Source organism: Meriones unguiculatus, chromosome 8, assembly GCF_030254825.1.
Source record: "Meriones unguiculatus strain TT.TT164.6M chromosome 8, Bangor_MerUng_6.1, whole genome shotgun sequence".
NCBI classification, from domain to species: Eukaryota; Metazoa; Chordata; class Mammalia; order Rodentia; family Muridae; genus Meriones; species Meriones unguiculatus.
Genome location: NC_083356.1, coordinates 69,620,100 through 69,640,086, shown reverse-complemented (window position 1 = coordinate 69,640,086; position 19,987 = coordinate 69,620,100). Strand labels below are relative to the sequence as shown.

Below are 19,987 nucleotides of genomic sequence, written 5' to 3'. Positions count from 1 at the left end.
GTCTCCGCGGATTAGAAGAAGGGCGGGGCCTGGTGTGTTAGGTCGGATGGGGGCTGGGCAGGTGGTATGACGACACGGCAGGCGGGGCCTCAAGCGCAACGGGCGGGTGACGAGGGTGGCAGGAAGTCTACTAGCATGGTGGACTGGATGTGCTGCTTGGTGAGGGTGTAAGGTGGGCAAGGCTCCGGGTTCTAGGGGCGGCCGCAGAAACTTGAGGGGGCGGGGCCTGGGCGTGGGGGCGGGGTATGCTCGTGGGAGGCGGTGCTTCGGCTGAAGGCCCCCGAGCGTGGCGGGCGGGGTCTGGAGCGTGAGGGCGCGCAGCAGGCGGGGCGGGGCGGGGCGCGGCGGGCGGCGCGGCCCCTTTAAGGCTTGGCCTACGTGGCAGCTGCTAGAGCCGCCGCGGCGCAGCGAGGCCGGCCGCCGGGTACTTCCTGTGGAGGCCGCAGCAGGCGCGAGCGCCGAGGACCAGCCAGCTGAGCCTGCCGCCGCCGCCATGGGCCAGAACGACCTGATGGGCACGGCCGAGGACTTCGCCGACCAGGTGCGGCCCGCCCCACAGCCCGCTGGCCCTCCGGGCCCCACGGACGCCCGCCCTCGCCGTCCTGCCTGCCTCCACGGCGAGATCCGCGGGACTCTGGGCCGGGGGCGGCTCGGGAGGCTTCTCTGGGCCCGCGGTGCTGCGCTCTGCCCTCTGCCCTCGGAACCGTGGCGGACCGTGGGGGGAACCTCCGGGGAAGGGAGTACTCGGTGCGCCCCGCTGCGTGGCCCCTCCGCTCTCTGTCCGGGACCGTCCTGCCCCTCCCTCCTCGCGTGGACTCTGCTCCGGCTGCCCGGTATGCGTCCACGCTGCCGGAGGAGAGGAGCCTGCCTCACGGCCCTCCTTCCTAGTGTACAGGTGGCATGTGAGCCGCAGGGAAGGCCTGGGACGAACTTGGGCCCGAGCGACTAGCCGGGCAGGGTTAGAGCCCGAAAGAAGCTCAGGTGGCACCCACTTTTTAGAATTAAGTTAGACAGCAACGGGGTGGGTGGCTGTTGTGTAGGTGTGAGCCTTTGCCTTCTGAAATTGCCCCGTTAGGTCTGCGAAGTAATAATGGAGCCTGAACTATCCCTGTAGGCTGAGTGGTGCCAGGCCCACCGCCAGCCTGTTCTGGTTCGCTTAGTGTGTTCGTGGCTGTCGGGAATACGAGGAAGGATTTTGTAGCCTGGAGTGCTGGAGGACTTGGGTGTGTGTGAGCATCTTCAAATGAGCCGTGGGTCGAATGAACTCTGTTCCTCCTTTTGAGGGGTGTCATCTCCCATGTTTTCACTTGGTTCTGTTGAACTAATTTTCTGTGAGCTGCTATTTTTAAAGTCATTTTCACCCTCTTTGTAAAAGTTTTTCTAAGGTCATGATTTTGCATTAAAGACACAATTTTAAAATTTGTTCTCAAGGACCAAGGTCTTCCTCATGTGCTGGGTTTCATTGACATAATTTTCATTGACCCAGTTTTATCTTGCTTAGTACCAGCTCTCTAAGAAGATGGCTCCAATAGCCAAGGGAAGTTTGTGAGCTGCTCACCTCACGATCTTCAGCTGGAAAACCCTCCATTTTGCAAGTGGATTTCACAACCTGACCCAGATAAAATATCTCCAAGAAGCTGCCAACTATCGAATGGTAGATTTCAACCAGAGAAAGAGCTTATTTATTTTTTAGGAAGTCCTCCATGCATTTTGTTTTGCTTTAAGTGAAATAAATGAATTTTTGGACTGGACAGGCTTTTGTGGGAAACACAGTGTCCACCTCCACCAAGTGACTGGTTTTGGCTCCTGGAATTGCCAGTGGCCACCACCCAGGAAGAAACCCTGGGTCTTCCACTGCAAGGCAGGTGTCCAGGGCAGCTTTCCTTTAGGGTCTGGAGTTATGTTTCAGCGGAGTTATGTTTCAGCTCCACATCAGTGGGAGGATACCAGTGCTGCAGACAGCCTGTTGCCTAAAACCGGAATTCCCAGTGAAGGTTGCTGCTGGCAGGGATGAGCCTCAGAGTGCACCTGGAAGAGAGCAGAGGCTACCACAGGAGCTTCTGTGAGGCTGCCAGATGTGACTCCTGCTCTTCTGAACCAGTGTCAGGGCCTTTTGATGGCCCCAGTGTGACCAGTCCTGCGAACTTTTGTGTTGAATATTCAACTGCTGCAGCATTGAAAACAAATTGGCTAATGAGGAAGGTGCTGATAGTCTAGCTTTCTAAATGGAAGGCTCTAATGTGTTACGAAGTGAATTGCTGCCTCTAAGGTATTGTCAGGTATTGTTACACATCCCTCTCGACTTTAGAAAACAAAAGTAGAACTGACATTGCAAAAATAGATTTGCCCAGAAAGTTGGCCTTTCCAATTGAGACCTGGAAAGGTGTTTCTGACAGTGATGACAACAACACTGAGCCATTAACTGGGCATCCTGTGAGGCTGGCCGTCTTCCCAGGGACACAGAGAAGTTTGTCATGATCTGCATAGTCCTAGTCTTGTTACCCAGGGTCAGCATTTCCCTGTTTTGGTAGAACTATAGTCTTTCCTTTTAGTGTGGTGGAGGCTGGTGCCCTGGGCTGTACACTGCTGTGCCCCTGCTGGCAGGCTCCTGTGAGCTACATCTCTGACCTGGCATCAAGTGCCTTGCCCTTTTGCAGCCAGGGATGGTGTCCTCTCCCTGAAGTGATGAGATGCAGGAAGTAGGCCTGCAGAAAGCCATCAGAAACCAGGTGGGAAAGAACCGGGAACTCAAAATCTCGCCTGTGTCCTGTGTCCACTACTTGATTCGAGCTAAACAGATTGTAGGGTAGCTTCCAGGTGAATTCACACCAGGAACCAGGAACATTAGGGCTTAATGGATTCTGCCTGATGGCTGTTACCAGGGTGACAGGAAGGCTACAGGAGGCCTTACTTTTCCCAGTGTGGACTTTGGTGTGTTGACATGTCCTTAAGAGAGGCAGAACTATGGGCAGTGGTGGCACAAGTCTTTAATCCCAGCACTTGGGAGGCAGGCGGATCTCTGTGAGTTTGAGACCAGCCTAGTCTACAGAGCAAGTTCCAGAACAGCCAGGAACACACAGAGAAACTCTGTCTTGAGGAAACAAGAACAAAAACAACAAAATAGTGGCAGAACTAGACCGAGGAGCTGGTGTGTGCTTTTTCTGAAGTAGTGCCAGAGTGGACCTGATACGGGCTGGATAGGGCTTGGTATTGGGCCCCTGAGCCTTTCATTTTCCAGTGCTTTGTCATCTTGTACCTCTACCTTAAGGATTGGGAAGCTGACTCACTTCTCTGCTAGTCTTGACTGGAGGTTGCACAGTGCCCCCTTCTGGAAAAGTGAGGTAGAGACGCTAGGGACTGGTTAGCCCCTGGCAGATGAGCCCCAGTCCTCATAGACTGCAGCCTCTTAACTGCTCATTTTAGAAAAGGAAGGTGGTCTTGGAGCTCCTACACCCATGATGCATTGGAGACATGCTTGGACGATACTTTCTGGGGGTCCTAGAGTCCACCAAACTGTTGAGGTGACCCTGCCTATCTGTTCCTATGCTTATGGATGGGGTCCACCAAGGCAGGAAATCTAACCTTCCATTTCCTTAAAGATCTCCCAAATTGAGATCCATTTTTGTCCTAAACACAAAAGAGGAGGTTGGTGTTTCTACTCTGCATGTTGACAGCAACACTCCCTGGGTGAGCCTGACCTATTTCCTGGGTTCCTATCATAGGAAAGATAGTATTATGTCCTAAATCCCCTCAGTCCTTTCAGATGATGGATAACCCTCTGAGACAGATGTAGCCTTCCTCATTTTTTATGTATGTGTATTGAGTGTTTAGCCCTAATGCATGACTGTGTACCACTTGGGTGCCTGATGCCCAAAGATACTGAAAGGGCAACGGACAGTTGTGAGCTATCATTTGGGTGCCGGGCACCAAACTTGGGTCCTTTGAACTCTTTCCTTCTGAACCATTTCTCCAGGCCCTCTTATTCTCATTTCTTAGCTACTGGGATGCTTCACTGCCTGTGAGCATTTTGTGCTTGTTGCAAAGCTTATGAGAAGCCTATTTATCCAAGTGGGTTGGCTTGATTGTCTTCTCTTCTCACAAGCTTTTCTCATCAGCATCCACCACTGGCTTTTCCAGGCTCTGTAATGAGAACCATGGTTATGGAGTTTCTCTGTTCTTGGTATTCATGGCCGGCATGAGGTAGGACACTGGTAGTAGCTTGCAAGCACAGAGGAGATGTGGCTGTGGGAACACTTTGCAGTAGTATAACATGAACCTGAGGCTGTGAACAACATGCATGTGCAGGATCTGTCTTTGTTGCTAAATGTAGCTTTTCTCCTGTGTTCAGAGGTCCATGAAAGGAGGGCTCTGTGCCCACTTGACAGAAACTTGTCTTTGGAAAGCAGAGTCCAGCAGCTGTGCTTAGTTCAGTATATACTGCCTGCAGTTCTGTACTTTTTTCTCCCAGAAGTAAATCACTGCACTAGTCTCCTAGCCATGGTGCTATGGAAGGGACCATTACTGTCTTCTACTCTTTAATCCTCTTGATCCAGACACTCCAATTAAGAGTAGCAGACTTGTCAGGACACTTTAGCTACATCTAGTGGATTGTGCTAGACTGTGTGCGTAGCAATTGAGCATCTGTGGTGAGCTTCTTTGAGGGAGTAGCTGACTGCAGCAAGGCTGGGCTGGTGCACCCAGTGGGTGCAGCCCCAGTGTAATTGTGTCGGGGAACAGTTCTCATTTGGAAGCAAGTCAGAACTCCTCCAGTGTCTGGCTGCCTGAGTGTGCACACCCTCCTTTGGTCTGCACAGCTCCCTTTAGGTGTGTGACGAGATGAGGGGCATTTCCCATATTCTCCATGGTGGTGATGGAGATCCATGGTGCTGCTCTTTATCTCTTCCGTAGAATGTTGGTGATTGTGTCGCTGCTGGCTATTTCTAAACATTAGAGCCATGAGGAAGAACCTGGAAGGGTGAGTGGTGTCACCTGTCCCCTCACCTAGTAGGATGTAGTATGTGTGTTCTCTTCCAGGGCCCTAAAACTCAAGCATATTTGAACCTCTTTTCCTTTTGTATTTACTGTGAGATTGAGTCCTGTGTTGCCAAACATAGCCTTGAAATAAATACTAGGCTAAGTGAAACTCTTGCCTCAGCCTCTCTAGAAGCTGATATCACTGGCCTTGTGTCTCCATGCCTGGCTGCTTTTCCTATTTTAAAGCATGTCTTCTTTTTCTTTTCTTTTTTTCTTTTCTTTTTTTTTTTTTTTTTTTTTTTTTTTGACTCTGCAAGTTGGGAAGGAATCTAAGCAGCCAGTAATTGCATGGTCTTACTTGTTGAAGGGTGGCAACCCCTCCCACCCCACAAAGTAACTGGTTCACCATGTGTGGAGCACATTGCTGGCCAGGGTTAGACAAAGTCAGACAGGGTGAAAGCATGTGGCCTGAGTGCTTGTGCCTGGTTCCCGGAGCTGCTAGCTGGTCTCTAATGATAAGCCATCTCTTCAGTGGGGCTTAGAAAGCATGTGCAGATACACACCAGGGGTACAGGCAGTTCGTCTGAAGAATGTGGGCATCAGCGCTGTGACTTTTTCTATTCCCTGCTGTAGGTAGAACCTGTCTGCACTGCTGAGAGGGCCAAGCCTGGGCACTACTTCCTGGGCTGAAGGCTGATTGGAATACCCAGGTGCTTTGAAGCTGAGATGGCAGCTTTCGTAGGATCTTGGGAAGCAGCTTTTAAAGTGCTGAGAATTCGGCCATATTCCTTATGTACATCCTCATCTATTCCAACAGCAGATTTATCAGCCCTGGGAGGGCCTGCACAGCCCATGTTCTCTCTGCTGCCCTACTGGGGTCAGACTCTGCCCTTCAGACTCTTCTTGACACGTCAGTCCATGGGTGGCTCCTTGATCTTTCTCCTGGGCCTCCTTGATATCCTTGGTTTTTTTTTTTTTTTTTTTTTTTTTTTTTTTTTTTACCTTGCGACTCAGCTCTGAGACTAGTATGAGAGTCCACCTAGCTTCAATAGGGTGTGCTGGCCTCCTAATCAAGTCATCAAATGCTGTCTGCATGGGGACAGAAGGGAGCCATGAGCATGCATTTCACAACTGCCCTTTGCTGGTGATTTGCACGCTTGATTGTCACTACACTCATTATCAGTCTCATATTTGGCAGTTTTTGCTTTGCTTTGGGTCCTCAGTGGTGAGAACATCCCAGTGTTGTCTTTGTATTCCATAGCCCAGCTGTTCATCTGTACCACAGTTGCCTCATAGGATATTAAACTTTCCAGAGGGATTTTCTTGGGGCAAAAATAGAGGCATTTATTTTGGTGCCACAGTTGGAAATGCTGCTTGTGGCATCTTGTGGGTGGGGGTCAGGGTGCTCTGCTGTATTCTTCAGTGCTGGGGATAGCCCTGGATGTGAGGGAGCTGAAGTGAGAGAATCCCTGGGCTAGAAGATATCTGAGAGCCTCCCACTACTGTGCCTCCCACTTGTTAATGTACCTCACTGGGCATGGAAACTGTGTGTCTTGTGGCATTTTTGCCTTGATGGCTGTGGAGGTGGAGCAAAGGTACTACATGTCTCCTTGTGGTTCTGGGCCACATGCATGAGACATTGGCTTTGTCTCTGGGACTGAGTGTTAGGTCATCACAGGTGTCCAAACTTAGGAGGGGGCCACCTAAAGCAGGTACTGAATCCTACATCTGCCCTGGGAGGACACTGGAGGTGCTGAAGGCCTCTGCCTTGCAGAGAGCTGGCTTGTCTCCTCTCACCTGTTATCCTTAAAATGAGGTTGCAGCCATGTCATCAGTGTGTTCTGTGGTCTTACAGTTCCTTCGAGTCACCAAGCAGTACCTGCCTCATGTGGCACGCCTCTGCCTGATTAGCACCTTCCTGGAGGATGGCATTCGAATGTGGTTCCAGTGGAGTGAGCAACGTGACTATATTGACACCACCTGGAGCTGTGGCTACCTGTTGGCCTCATCCTTTGTTTTCCTCAACCTGCTGGGACAGTTGAGTAAGTGGCTCTGAAGCCTCTCTAGGATACTTCTGGGGCATCCTGAACCCCAAACTTAAGATTGTTGGCCATTGAGAAGCTGTGTGAGCTTGAGGCCTGGGTGAACAAATACTTAGGAGCTTGTCAGCTGAGATTATAGCCCTGGGCTTTGAAACATGCCAGCCATGGTTTGGTTCTTTGAGCTTTCAGATGGATGGTCCATACCCAGTTCCCTTGTACTCATTTATTTAAAATTACTATAGAAATTGGACACAAGCCTGGTGTGACTGACATCTTATTTATTTATTTGTTTGTTTGTTTTTGGTTTTTTGAAACAAGGTTTCTCTGTATAGCCTTGGCTGTCTTAGACTTACTTTTTAGACCAGGCTGGCCTTGAACTCAGAGAGATCTGCCTGTCTGAGTGCTGGGATTACAGGCGTGTGCCACCAGACCTGGCTTGTGACTCATGCCTTTCATTGTAGGTAGAGGCTATCTCTGAGTTCAAGGCCGACTTGGCCAATGTAATAAAAAAAGTTTCAGGCAGCTGGGTCTATATAGTGAGACTCTGCCTATAAACAAAAAAGAAGTTGGTCACAGTCTCTGCTTATAAATACAGGAGGAGATGCTATGGCCTGGGCAGTTAAGGAAGTCAAAGACAATGTCCAGAAAGTACAAAAGGTTTCAGTTGGCACAGAACCAGGGCATTTGGACTCAAATTGATCTTCTGACAGCCCATCTTCTGGTGGCAGCTTTCTTGCCTTTGCATGTTAGGAGGTGAGAAAGAACTTATGCTCCTAAGCATTGTTGGATTGCTCCATAGTAGAACATTTAATCCTGCCCTGATAGACCCTGGCACGAGGAGCTATGGCTCTCCACAGCAAAATATGGTCTAGACTAGTGTTCTTCAGAAGCTGGGCAAGCTCCAGGGCCATGCCTTGTGTGCCATTAAAGCCCTGGGAAGGTGCTTTGCTTGGGGTGCAGCAGCTCAGCAGCACTGGAATAGAGGTGTCTTGTTGCCTGGACACACCGTAGCCCTAACTCTGTCCTCTTTCTAGCTGGCTGTGTTTTGGTGCTGAGCAGGAACTTCGTGCAGTATGCCTGCTTTGGGCTGTTTGGAATCATCGCACTGCAGGTACACAGTTCTCACTTGGGGTACATAGGGTGTGGGGTAGGTCTTGCTTTGCTTTGATGGAGCTATATTGGATCTGGCATCCTCCCTCTTCAGCCCTTCTGTGTATCTGCCATGCAGAGCTGCTTTTTGTTTAGGGGAAGTGGCTAGTCTTCTCTCCTAGCTAGGACTTAGGAGCAGATGGCTCCAAGCAGGTGCTAGCCATAGGTACTGAGCCATCATTCTTTTTTTCATGAACTTTCTGTGACAGAGACATAGGCCACAGATTAGGTGGAGCTCTGTGTGATCTGGGAGTCAATGCATTTGACAAATAAGAGTGCCTAATAATCCAGAATGGCATAAGCAGGATAGTTTGACCAGTACTGGTGGTCTTGCAGTCACTTTGTGCTCTAGGATATCACAGCACACCTCTGATAATCAGACCCAGAGTCCTCACTGTGCTCTCTTGGAAATACTGAGCTAAGTGGTCCTACTGATCTGCCCTCAGCACATCTTATGTTCTTATTCTGTTGGGCGATCTGCTTCATGCTGCTATGAAATCTTTAGCTATGGGTGTGAAATGCTGATTCATTTTTTTCTCTGTTCCTTTAGACAATCGCCTACAGCATTTTGTGGGACTTGAAATTTCTGATGAGGTAGGTGCATTTTGTAAGAACAGAGTCTTAGGCCCTCTCACCTGAGCACCTGTTGGCTAGTGCCTTCCAACTTCTGTAGTCCACAGTGTGCCTCTGAGAAGCAGGTTTTCCCCCACAACCAGAATCCTGGCTTGATAGAGAGGGGTCCTGTCTTCTAGCCCCATATTGCATGGGTGTGTGCAGTGACGGTCTGAGTAGAAAGGGGCAAAGACCAGTGCATCCAGGTTCCATGTGATCATGTTGGTTCAACTTGGAAGGCCCTTTGTACTCAGCTTGGCCTGGTCCCTTTGAGTGGTGGTTTGTTTTGGAGAAAGGAAAGGGTGGGCCTTGATGTGTTCATGCTAGGCTCTCTCTTGCTCTGGCCTGGTAGACAGTTGCCTGGTAAATGTAGCTGACATTTCTGTTCCTCAGGAACCTGGCTTTAGGAGGAGGTTTGCTGCTGCTCTTGGCAGAGTCCCGCTCGGAAGGGAAGAGCATGTTTGCTGGTGTTCCCACCATGCGTGAGAGCTCCCCCAAGCAGTACATGCAGCTTGGAGGAAGGGTCCTCCTGGTCCTGATGTTCATGACCCTTCTTCACTTTGATGCCAGCTTCTTTTCTGTGAGTACCCCTGAGCCATGTGCTACCTGTTGTCATAGCTGTGCCTGAGTACAGCCTGAGGAGACAAGCTCATGCTTGTAAAATGAGCCTATCCAGCTCTGCTAGGGAGAGAGGCCAGTGCCCTCTCTGTAGACTCCTGACTTTTTTTCTTCAGAGTTCAATTCACACTGTTGACTAATACATTCTGGTTTTTATATGTCACATGTTAGAAGCAGAGATGGCAGAAGGGCATTGTTGGAGAGGTGTTTCCAGCATGGGTGGTGAGGTGGGTGTAGATGAACAGAACCCTAATAGAGTTCTATATAGCACTTAAGCTGTTACTCATCTTCCCCAATGCTTTTTTTTTTTTTTTTTCCATTGGTTGTCCTGGACTCCCTTTGTGGACTAGGCTGGCCTGGAACTCAACAGCAATCCACCTACCTCTGTCTGCCTAGGTGCTGGGATCACAGGCACATGCTACTGTGCCCAGCTCTCAAATCTTTGACACTGAAATAAGGTGCTTAGGAACTGAGAGATGGCTTATCTGTAATCATGAGGACCAGAATTCAAATCTTAGCATGAAAGTAGCCAACTAGGTATTTAGCAAATGCCTATAAACTGGCCTTAGAGGGGAGAAGAGGCAGGAGGATTATTCAGATTCCTCCTTCCACCCTAGCTGAGATGAGCCCTAGGTTCAGGGAGACCCTTCTTCAAAAAGGAATGTCTGGAAAGTGATAGAGGATATCCGGCACCCTCTTCTGACCTCTGCCCTCTTACACAGACACACATACAAACAGTTTTTCTTAAATTCATTATTTTTTTTAATGTTGCTTGGCCAGATATGGCATAGGTCTGAAATCCTAGTGACTGGGAGGCAGAGGCAGGAGGATTATAAGTTCAAGGGCAGTCTGGGTTTCATAGAGAGACCCTGGCAAAGGCATCTTTCATTCTCTACCACATGGCCAAAGAACTTCCCACGTTTTTCACATTTCCTTTGTTATGAATTCAGTCTTTGCACCCTTGTTTGTCTCACTGTTAGCGGTCCGAATCCAAAGTATTTATGTGTCAACTTGAATGCTTTGCTGCAGATAGATTTCTTCTGCCAGATATATAAATTCTGTATTCTGCAAGGTCCCTAGGCCATGGGCACAAGCAGCTGAGTTCATTGCAGCTTTCTGTCCCCCCATTCCCCTTTTTGGTTTTTCAAGACAGGGTTTCCGTCTGTGTGACCCTGCCTATACTGGAAGACTAGGCTAGCCTCGAATTCAGAGTGCAGGATTAAAGGCATGTGCCACAAACCCTGGCCTTCATTGTAGTTTTCTAACAAAAATGGCCTTTGCTGTGCTTTACAGACCCTTGTTTCATGTTTACTGTTCATACTGTAGCAGGATGCTGGCTCAGGCAATTGAATACTACAAAGTCCCTGTCTTTCCTTTGTCTTATCTTCTCAGCTCTTCCTAGAATGGCCTTCACTGCTCTCTTCATGACAATATGTTCCTCTAAATGCCTCCAAGTCTGACCATTACCCATTCCACAGTCAGGTGCTTCTTTAGCAATAATCTTTGTTCATTTTCTATTGCTGTAACTGAATACCACAGAAGGGGCAATTTATAGAGAATGATGTCTTATTCAGCTTATAGTTCTGGAGACAAAGAAGGTCAAGAGGACACATCTGGTGAGGATCTTGTGGTATGGACTCTGTAGAGTACCAAGAGAACACAGGGTATCACATGGTGAAACCTAAGAAGCAAGTGTCCTTTCATGGCCTAATCACTCACCGAAGTCCTAACTGGAAAACACCACTGATAGATTTGGGACTGTAAAGCCACGGCATCTTTTTATTCACCAAGTCCTCGTGAGAGTTATGTGAGCCTGACTCAGATACAGGTGTGCACAGCTTTCTTCCTGACCTTTACTCTGAATGTCTTTTCTTTGAATCTGTGCAGATCGTCCAGAACATTGTGGGTACAGCTCTGATGATCTTAGTAGCCATTGGCTTTAAAACCAAGCTAGCAGCTTTGACTCTCGTCGTCTGGCTGTTTGCCATCAACGTGTATTTCAACGCCTTCTGGACAATCCCGGTCTATAAACCCATGCATGATTTCCTGAAATATGACTTCTTCCAGACCATGTCAGTGATTGGAGGCCTGCTCCTGGTGGTGGCTCTTGGCCCAGGAGGTGTCTCCATGGATGAGAAGAAGAAGGAGTGGTAACATACAGACCCCTCCCCTCCTTGGCTGAGGCACAAGGCCCTGGACTGATTCAGGGTAGAGTCAACAAACTGCCAGCGTTTTATGTGTCCTCTTCCCTTCCCCCTCCCTTGGTAAAGGCACAGATGTTTTGAGAACTTTATTTGCAGACAACTGAAAATTGAAGGTAAAATCTTTGGAAACAGTCTGGAGTCTGACTGTCCAGGGCTGGCCAGCTGGACAGTCATTCCTTAGCCAAGGCTTGGAGTAGACAGTGTGGTGGGCTATGGTCTCAGTCCTGTCTTTGAGTTCCTTTTTGGGGGTGAGGGACTTCAAGTTGTACTGAACTGTACTTTATCATTCAAAGCGGTTTCCCTTTTTAGTTTTAAGTTTACATCCTTAGCTCAAACTACTAAATGATTTAGGATGGTCCAGCCAAACACCAGTTAAACCTCCAGAGTTCAGAATCTTACCAGTGGCCCCAGCATTGCTTTTGCCATGTATTATAGGATCAGTGAAAATGTTAGAGAAACACCAAGCCTAGAGAACAGTTCAGTATTGGAGAGGTGGGTGCTACTGCTGGCCCAAGTCCTTGATGTCAGTGGGTTGGATGCCGTTTACTGGGTGAAAGGTACCCTGGGAGTTTTCATGGCTTCAAACAGGGATGGGGTGGAGTCAGGCAGGAAGTTCTTGGTTTGGGTACTGCTATTCCTCAAGCTTGGTTGTGGGAGGGCAGGAGAGCAAGGTGCTCACAGGTGACCCTCAACCACCACGGAACCAGCCTGGGAAGCAGTAATGCCTTGGGGCACAGAAGTAAGGAGCCCCAGGACTCAAGACACCCAGGCTCAACCCAGTTACCTCACACTTGACCTTCTCAGAGCAAGGCCTGGACCTCACAGGCCATGCTCCAACCTCCCTAAAAGCCCCAGCTTGACTCCCTGTTCTAGGCTGAATTCACCCATTGACAGCCCTGATGCCACCTGATGCTTGCTCAGATTTTTGTCAACTTCCTCTGCTGGATGCAGCCAAGATACTTTTTACAATGTGTGATGCCTTACCAATTTGATCTCAGTCCTGTATTTAAAGTTTTCTAACATTGCCTTACACCGTGTTTCTCTTTTTGGGGGTGGGGTGGCTGATGGTGTGATCCTGCTCATTTGCATGGTAGTGCCATGAGGGTAGGTTAGGCTTCTTCTGGACCTCCCCCAGCTGTATTGGAGGGAACATAGACAGGCTTAGAACCCCTGCAGGGAAGCTGGCAGCTCACACCACCGTTGGTACAGTCTGGGAGGCTGTCCTTTCTGGGATCAGCTGGATAGGCAGGACTGTATCTTCTGAGTCACCTTGAGTCAATCCTCTTTCCCTTGCCTTGCCGGCTCTGCAGTCTGAATCCCCCTTCTCAACACCTAGCCCATGTTCTACTGCAGCCTTACAGCCTGCCTACTCCCACTTATGTGAGTTCCAGCCAGTGGCCTAGGCCACGGTACTTCTTTATCACTCGGCTGCTTGACAAGCAGAGCTGCCTCAGTGTACACCCATCTGCTCCTGTTACCTGCTATGGCCACCCCATGACATTCCGGTTTGGCATGGGGCAGACCGTTGGAGGCAAGCACATGCCTTGCAGCAGCAGCCCTCATCCCAAGGGTGCCCTGGCCCATCCACCAGCTTTCTGTGGGCAGAGCTGGGGATGGGAGATAAAATGATCTACACATTGGTTTGGCAAAAGGTTTCTGAAAATGCTTTAGCTTTATGTGGGAATAGGTATAAACCTCATTTTTATGCTGTATTTTATATCTTAGTTGTGTTTGGAAATGTTTTGATCTTTGGAAACATCAAAATAAATAATGGCATTTGTGGTATATAGTGTGATCCTATGTGGTGACCAGCCAGGGTGGGGACCTGGCCAGGCTCAGGATGCTACAGCGAGCTACAGCAAGGATCACTGAAGACTACCAAACAAACAAACAAACAAACAAACAAACAAAAACGTCATGCTTGGAGAAGAATCTTCAAGTCACTGCTGCTGCTGTCTTCTGAGCAGAGCCTCCAGGTCCACTCCGGGCAACAGCCAATGTCAGGACATCAGTAGCCAGTTCCAAGCTACCCAAAGGCTTCTTTGCAGGTTTCATCTCCCCAGCTGCTTAAAGACACTGAAATTCTTGGGCTTGTGATGACTGCTCTTAAACTTCTTGGTCAACGAGGTAGGCTGCTTCTAAGTGAAGGCAGAAAATCCAGACCAGACCCTCTACAGGCTCACAGGGAAGGCGCTGCCTGTGTGTCTAAGGAGGCTCACAGGGAAGGCGCTGCCTGTGTGTCTAAGGCTAAAGATTCCTTTGTTGCCAGTTAGCCCTTCTATGGAGCCCAGGAGAGGGCAGCATAGTTACTACAGACTACCCACCCTGTTCCTCTAGGACAGAATCCTCACTCCTGACCCATAGAGAAGGAGCTGTGCCCAGCAGATGAGCCCCTGAGTCCTGTGTTGTAGGGCAGGGCCACCCAGCTCAGAGCTGAGAAGCCAGCGGTTAGGACCTACTCCTGGAGATCTTCTGAAGTGGCCTTGGCTTCCATATTTATAGGCTATGACCTGACAGTGTACTTGGAGAATTTGCCAAAACCATGGGGGAATACTAGCTATCCAGCTTCACTTAGCTTGGGCTGTGTAGCCCTCCTGACCTCAGCACTTTGCAGCACACTGCTCACCTTGAGTTTACGGCCCCTCTTGTGGTCCACCTTGGCTTCTCCCCCCTTTCCAGTGGCCTTCTCTTTTGAATGCTTTGGTTTCTCATCCTCTCCGTCTGTCAGAAAGTCTTCAGGAGTGTTACTGTTCTCAGGCTTGCCCAGATCTCTTTTTGTGAACAGCTCAGCTGGAAGGAGCAAACACCTAGATGAGCTACACCACAGGTAAAAAAAACATCACTTTCCTGGGAAAAGTGGCTAACAGAGCAGGATCACAAGATACCTAGTAGGAGACACACATGAGGCAGGGATTGGGCTGTGCCTGCTTACGTGGGTATAGGTCTGCCATGCTGTCATCACTCAAGGCTCCTCCCTCGTCACTGGAAGCTGGCTCCCAGAAAGCTGTTCTCTGGCTGGGTAGCTCATCTCCATCCATGTGGTCCTCCCTCTTCTTCCTCTTGTGCAGTAGGCAGGCAGGGACATACTCCACACCTTGTTTCTGACACTCTTCATCTAGGAGACTAGCAAGATCATACTGGTGCCCTCTTGGTGCAGAGATAAGTTATGGGTTGTACTGTGCCAGGATTCTATTATTTTACTCTACTGGATGGGGCTGAGCAACCCAGAGGCTGTGGAGCTCAGGGGAGGGTCCATGCTAGGGTCACCACTGAGGTACTGACTAGTCTGAGCTTGGACTTCCCACTTGGTCTAGCACCATTGCTGATGGAGTGACAGTCTTGACTGGGACCTGGCATCTGATGGAACTGCCTGCTCTGCTATCTCCAGGGCCTTTTTCCTACTTTACCTCTGCCATTTGCTTTTAGGATCACTGTGGCTTCCTCATGAAAGCAGCATGAAGTCTCCTCCCAGTGCTCTCAGCAGGCCACTTAGCCACAGTGACTTCTAGCCCACCACCCTGAAGTGGCCTCACTGCATTTTCATTTTGGCCCCATCTCAGCTCTTTGGTACATTTTTATAATTCTCCAGCCTGGCACCTGTGTCATAATCCAGCAGATGACAAAGCTAACAAATGCACACCCAAGCCTTAGCTGCCATCTGTCAGTACAGCCCAGGTGCCAATTCCAGGAGCTCCAAGATGTGTGGCAGGATCTGGCTGTGCCATGCCAGGATACAGCCTGTATATTCCTTACCTTCCCACCCCAACTGAAATCTACATAAAAGGGCAGGACAATCCCTGAAGCCTCCATCCTCCCTGTCAAGGCCTGCCTCTGCCTAACTCCCCCAAGTCTCATAGTCACTTTCTTCATATTCTCGTGATGGCATGGATGGGAGACCTTTGCCTCCCTTATTGCTTAAGTTGACCTCATCTCTTCTCTCCTGGCCTGGCACCACCCTCCCTCTCTAACCCATCTGGAAGTTAACCACAGGAGTCTCCACTCTCAACTATTTAGGATGCCTTCCCACCAGTGGCTTCAACTAACAGATACCTTCCCTGCTCAAAATACCAACCCTTCAACAGCAAGTCCCCTCTTCCTCTGCAGTCTACAGGACTGTTTGCACCAATACTGGGCTTGATAACAGTTCGAAAGACTCTCCTGATGACTTTCAGATGATTATGGACCTGTCCTATAACTAGAGCACTGTGGCTTCAGGCTGGGAATCATCTTACGATTGTCCCTACTATGTATGGGAAGGCCTCCATATCACTCCTTCCCACCTACTTCTGGCTTTGCAGTGGTGAGGTCAGGAGCCACTGACCTTACTGTGCAAGACCAAGGAATTACATCAACAAAGGATTAAAGAAGAATGGCCAAGGTACCTTTGTGGCTTCATGGGGCAGGGGGCATGCACCCTAAGGCCTGAGCCTCTGGAGGTGACTTACACTGCTGAAGTGCTCTCTGATACCGCCGGCCCTGGGTGTGCCTCAGTACATGTTCTGGGATCTTGTTGATGTGTCTCAGTGTGAGTTTGCAGAACAGTTGGTGCCTACAAGACAAACAGATGGGTATGCCAAGGACTCAAGCCTGTGGGCTACCACCATGGCTACATGCTGTAAACAAATAAGATCTGCTGGGGATGCTCTGCTTTTATTCTCAGTTGCTGGACTTTGAAAACGGCATGGTGGCCTTTAATCCCAGCACTCAGGAGGCAGACACAGGCTTTGATGTCAGTTTTGAGCTATATAGTAAGTTGCAGGCTAATCAAGTTACACAGGCTTACTTTCCTCCCCCTTTCCCTTTTTTTTTTTTTTTTGGTTTTTCAAGACAGGGTTTCTCTGTGAAGCCTTGGCTGTCCCGGACTCATCTGTAGATCAGTCTGGCCTCGAACTCACAGCGATTTGTCTCTGCCTCCCTTAGTGCTGGGATTAAAGGCTTACTTTCATTTCAAAAACAGCTTCCCAAACAATTCCACTCAGTATCTGGGATTAAGGACCAGCTGGACCCATATTGTCACCCAAGGAAAAGAAACTGCAGTTTCACACTGTTCCGAGGTGCATGCTTTGGGAGATAGCTAAGAAAGTTCCATATGAGGATATATCAACCACACAACCATAAATAGGCCCCAAAACGGTGAAATTGGCACTGCCTAGCCTGGCCCTCAGGTGACTACATTGCAAGAGTCACAAGCCCTAGTCAGGAAGTGTCAGAGTGGGAGGCAGAGGCTCTGCATCTAGTTGGCACTGGCTAGCCAACTACGTACGGATTCTTTGTGCTGGGCACGATGTGTGGCTCGAAGGCTGTGTAATCGAAGACAGAGGAGGTACCCGACAACCGCTGGTACTTCTTGCCGCTGGTGTAGACCTGAAGCTCCGGCAGACGGCAGGGCAGCTCATGGCCGGTTAGAGAGCAGCGCACCTGTGGATGGACCGCCTGTTAGGAGGTGGTTCTTGTCAGCCCCGACCCTCCCGGTTTTCTAACGACCTTTTGAGTGTTGGGCAGCAGCCTCAGGCTGGGGTGCTGGCGCAGGAAGGCCTGCACATCGGCAGGAGGCTCGCCCATGGTGGCAAACGCTCTTCTGACGCCGCTGCCACCGCGTGAGGCAGAGCGCCGTTCGGGAAGGAAGCAGATTTCTTGGCCCCGGAAGTGTTCAAAGATGGCTGCTGTGAAAGCTTTGGCTGTGCTGCGGGGACGGATGACGCTGTGGCCGAAATGGTCCTCCGGGGGGCGGGTAAGAGCGGGCCCTTGGAGGATCCTGCCCAAGAGAACTTAGCCCAGGGTAGAATAGTGGCAGGGAGGATCCTTGTTCAAGAGGACCTAGCACGAAGTTGAACAAGGCTGGGTTGGATCGTGCCAGGTGCTCGCGCTTGGCAGGCATGGGGTTCCTGAGCTTAGCCCCGCGGCCTGTTTCCCGCAGGCCCCGTTCTGCGCCGCCAAAAGGAGCCTCCTTGGGCTTTCTGCCCGGTCAGGTGAGAAGGGCTCAGACCCGGATGCGGTTGTGACACCTGTCTTCATTCAGCCCGTACCCGTGGTCTACTGGGTGTGTTATGCTGGGAGAGGGTTGGGCACAGGTGCTGTTTAATTGCCCTATTTCCCTACATTCTCTGGCGCATAACTGAATTCCTCTCGAGGAATTTGCCACCCAGTTTTTCTAGGGCTTCTGACCCCATGCCATTACTGTAAAACTCCTTCCAGGTATGGTCTGGAAGCCAAGCAGGTGCTGCAGTTCTACTGCTGAAGCAGCCTCCGGTAAAGCAGAGGACGACTCTTTTCTGCAGTGGTTCCTGCTTCTCATCCCTGCTACTGCTTTTGGCCTGGGGACTTGGCAGGTGAAGACTGGGGTCTAATTTGGGGTCTGAGCCTTGGCCCCCACTGAAACAACCTGCTTAGCTCATGTTGTTTCTGTAGGTCCAGCGTCGGAAATGGAAGCTGAAACTGATTGCAGAATTAGAGTCTCGAGTCATGGCTGAGCCCATCCCTCTACCCGCAGAGTGAGTGTGACTGCTCGTCCTGCCCATGCCACTGAAGAGCAGCAGTGGGGCTCTTCTTCTGTTCCGTGTCAGTGATTTCTCTGTCCTTTAGCAGGAGCTTTCAGAGTTTCCCCTCTAGACAAGCTGCTGACTGCCTTTATGAAGCTGCCCTAACGGGCACAGAACATTAATAGAAAAGATTTTTTTTTTGTGCCAGATTTCCCTTTTTCAGGTCTTTAGAATCCCCCATAGTGGTGACAGTTCCTTGTACCACTGGTGGATGATAATGTAGATTTCAACATGAAGGTGACGGTTTTTAAAGTGTCCTTACTGTACTACTCTCTCGAATTTTAAAGTCCTGTCCTGCAGGGTAGGTAACAAGTGGCATTTGGACTCACATTGTTATTTTATGTAGTCATATAGAAACCCACACTTCCTTGAAAAAAAAAAAATTGGGCTCTGGTAGCATAGATTTGTATTTTCATTTGACATCAAAGGCTGCTGCTGAGAGCACCCACAGTACAATCTGATTTTCTTCCCTGGGTCTTTCTTACCCTCTCTGCCTGGTGCTCGTTACCTTGCAACCTGCTTAGCTGATTGATTCTGACAAGCTGGGCTTGCCCACAGCCCTCCCCCCTTTCTCCTTGTAGCCCAATGGAACTGAAAAATCTGGAGTATAGGCCAGTGAAGGTCAGGGGTCATTTTGACCACGCCAAAGAATTGTACATGATGCCTCGGACCATGGTGGACCCTGTCCGAGAGGCCCGTGATGCTGGCAGAATGTCCTCAACTGAAAGTGGAGCCTATGTAGTTACTCCTTTCCACTGCTCTGACTTAGGGTGAGTAGACCATGGCTGGCCTGGTCAGCTTTCACTGCGAACCTTATGACCCTGGGGAATTCATGAGATCCAACTAATACTGCCTGATAATATCCAAGCAACTGTCTTAGCTAGTTTATTGATAGGGGTTGAGTCACTGAGGCTTAGCAGTGAAGACTACTAGATCATCTTCAACTAGCACCATTTCTGTTGAACTGCCCATATTGACGATCCACTTTGGAACCGTTCCTCACTCAAAGGGACACTTTTATTATTGCTCCAGAGTCACCATCCTGGTTAACAGAGGGTTTGTCCCTAGGAAGAAAGTGAATCCTGAGACCAGACAGAAAGGCCAGGTAAATCTTCAGCCTGGGAGATACACAATTAAGCCACCCAGTCCCCATGCAGGACTCTTACAATCTCCCCTTCATTTGTAGGTTCCAGGAGAAGTAGACCTTGTTGGCATAGTGAGGCTGGCAGAAACCCGGAAGCCCTTTGTTCCTGAGAACAGTCCAGAGAAGAATCATTGGCATTATCGGGACCTGGAGGCTATGGCCAAGATAACAGGCGCAGATCCTATTTTCATCGATGCAGACTTCCGTATGTTGTAGTCAGCGTGCACTGGAAGAGCAAGCACTGTTGGATATTGTCATTACTGTCTACCTCTCCTTCCCTCGCCAGGTTTCCATCCTGGCATTTAGTATGGGGACAGAAGGCCTGACAGGAGTGACCCATCCCCGTAGATGTGCACTAAATCCCATTGTTTCTGCAGAGAGCACAATCCCTGGAGGACCCGTAGGAGGACAAACGAGAGTGACGTTGCGGAACGAGCACATGCAGTACATTATTACCTGGTCAGTCCTGCTGTCCCTCGATACCTGACCTTCCCCATGGTTCTCCCCTCCCCAGTATAAGCTGAATTCCTTTTAATCACAGGTATGGACTGTGTGCAGCCACATCATACTTGTGGTTCCAAAAATTTGTGCGGCGGACACATCTATGAAGTTAACGAACCTGCTCCTAATCCAGAGATTGCCACAGAATAAAGATTCCAATTTGTAAAAACCTGGCTTGGTCTGAGAACATTTTACAGGGGACAG

The 19,987-nt window shown here is 49.7% G+C and overlaps 3 protein-coding genes across 8 annotated transcripts; 2 read left to right on the top strand and 1 right to left on the bottom strand.

The window, feature by feature from the left end:
• Positions 1–367: 367 nt before the first annotated feature.
• Positions 368–13,384, top strand: Surf4 (surfeit 4). Its single transcript, XM_021651936.2, has 6 exons — positions 368–541; positions 6,830–7,016; positions 8,051–8,127; positions 8,716–8,759; positions 9,171–9,357; positions 11,283–13,384. Exons 1-6 carry the CDS (start codon positions 494–496, stop codon positions 11,547–11,549), a joined length of 810 nt encoding a protein of 269 aa, XP_021507611.1. The 5' UTR covers positions 368–493; the 3' UTR covers positions 11,550–13,384.
• Positions 13,253–17,212, bottom strand: Surf2 (surfeit 2). 3 transcript variants are annotated; one of them, XM_021651938.2, is made up of 6 exons: positions 17,084–17,212; positions 16,863–17,017; positions 16,045–16,148; positions 14,532–14,714; positions 14,226–14,389; positions 13,253–13,737 (listed from the first exon to the last, which is right to left on the bottom strand). In XM_021651938.2, the coding sequence occupies exons 1-6, from the start codon at positions 17,159–17,161 to the stop codon at positions 13,651–13,653; spliced, it is 771 nt and encodes a 256-aa protein (XP_021507613.1). In that variant the 5' UTR covers positions 17,162–17,212; the 3' UTR covers positions 13,253–13,650. The 3 variants fall into 3 exon arrangements, with proteins under 3 accessions (XP_021507613.1, XP_021507614.1, XP_060245713.1); XM_021651939.2 differs by having other exon boundaries at positions 13,253–13,734; XM_060389730.1 differs by lacking the exons at positions 16,863–17,017; positions 17,084–17,212 and having other exon boundaries at positions 14,532–14,722.
• Positions 17,160–19,952, top strand: LOC110557508 (surfeit locus protein 1). 4 transcript variants are annotated; one of them, XM_060389729.1, is made up of 9 exons: positions 17,160–17,330; positions 17,517–17,568; positions 17,795–17,928; positions 18,008–18,090; positions 18,720–18,908; positions 19,207–19,243; positions 19,325–19,487; positions 19,660–19,741; positions 19,824–19,952. In XM_060389729.1, exons 1-9 carry the CDS (start codon positions 17,160–17,162, stop codon positions 19,888–19,890), a joined length of 978 nt encoding a protein of 325 aa, XP_060245712.1. In that variant the 3' UTR covers positions 19,891–19,952. The 4 variants fall into 4 exon arrangements, with proteins under 4 accessions (XP_060245712.1, XP_021507608.1, XP_021507609.1 ...); XM_021651933.2 differs by having other exon boundaries at positions 19,171–19,243; XM_021651935.2 differs by lacking the exon at positions 17,517–17,568 and having other exon boundaries at positions 17,224–17,330; positions 19,171–19,243.
• The last annotated feature ends 35 nt before the right edge of the window (positions 19,953–19,987 follow it).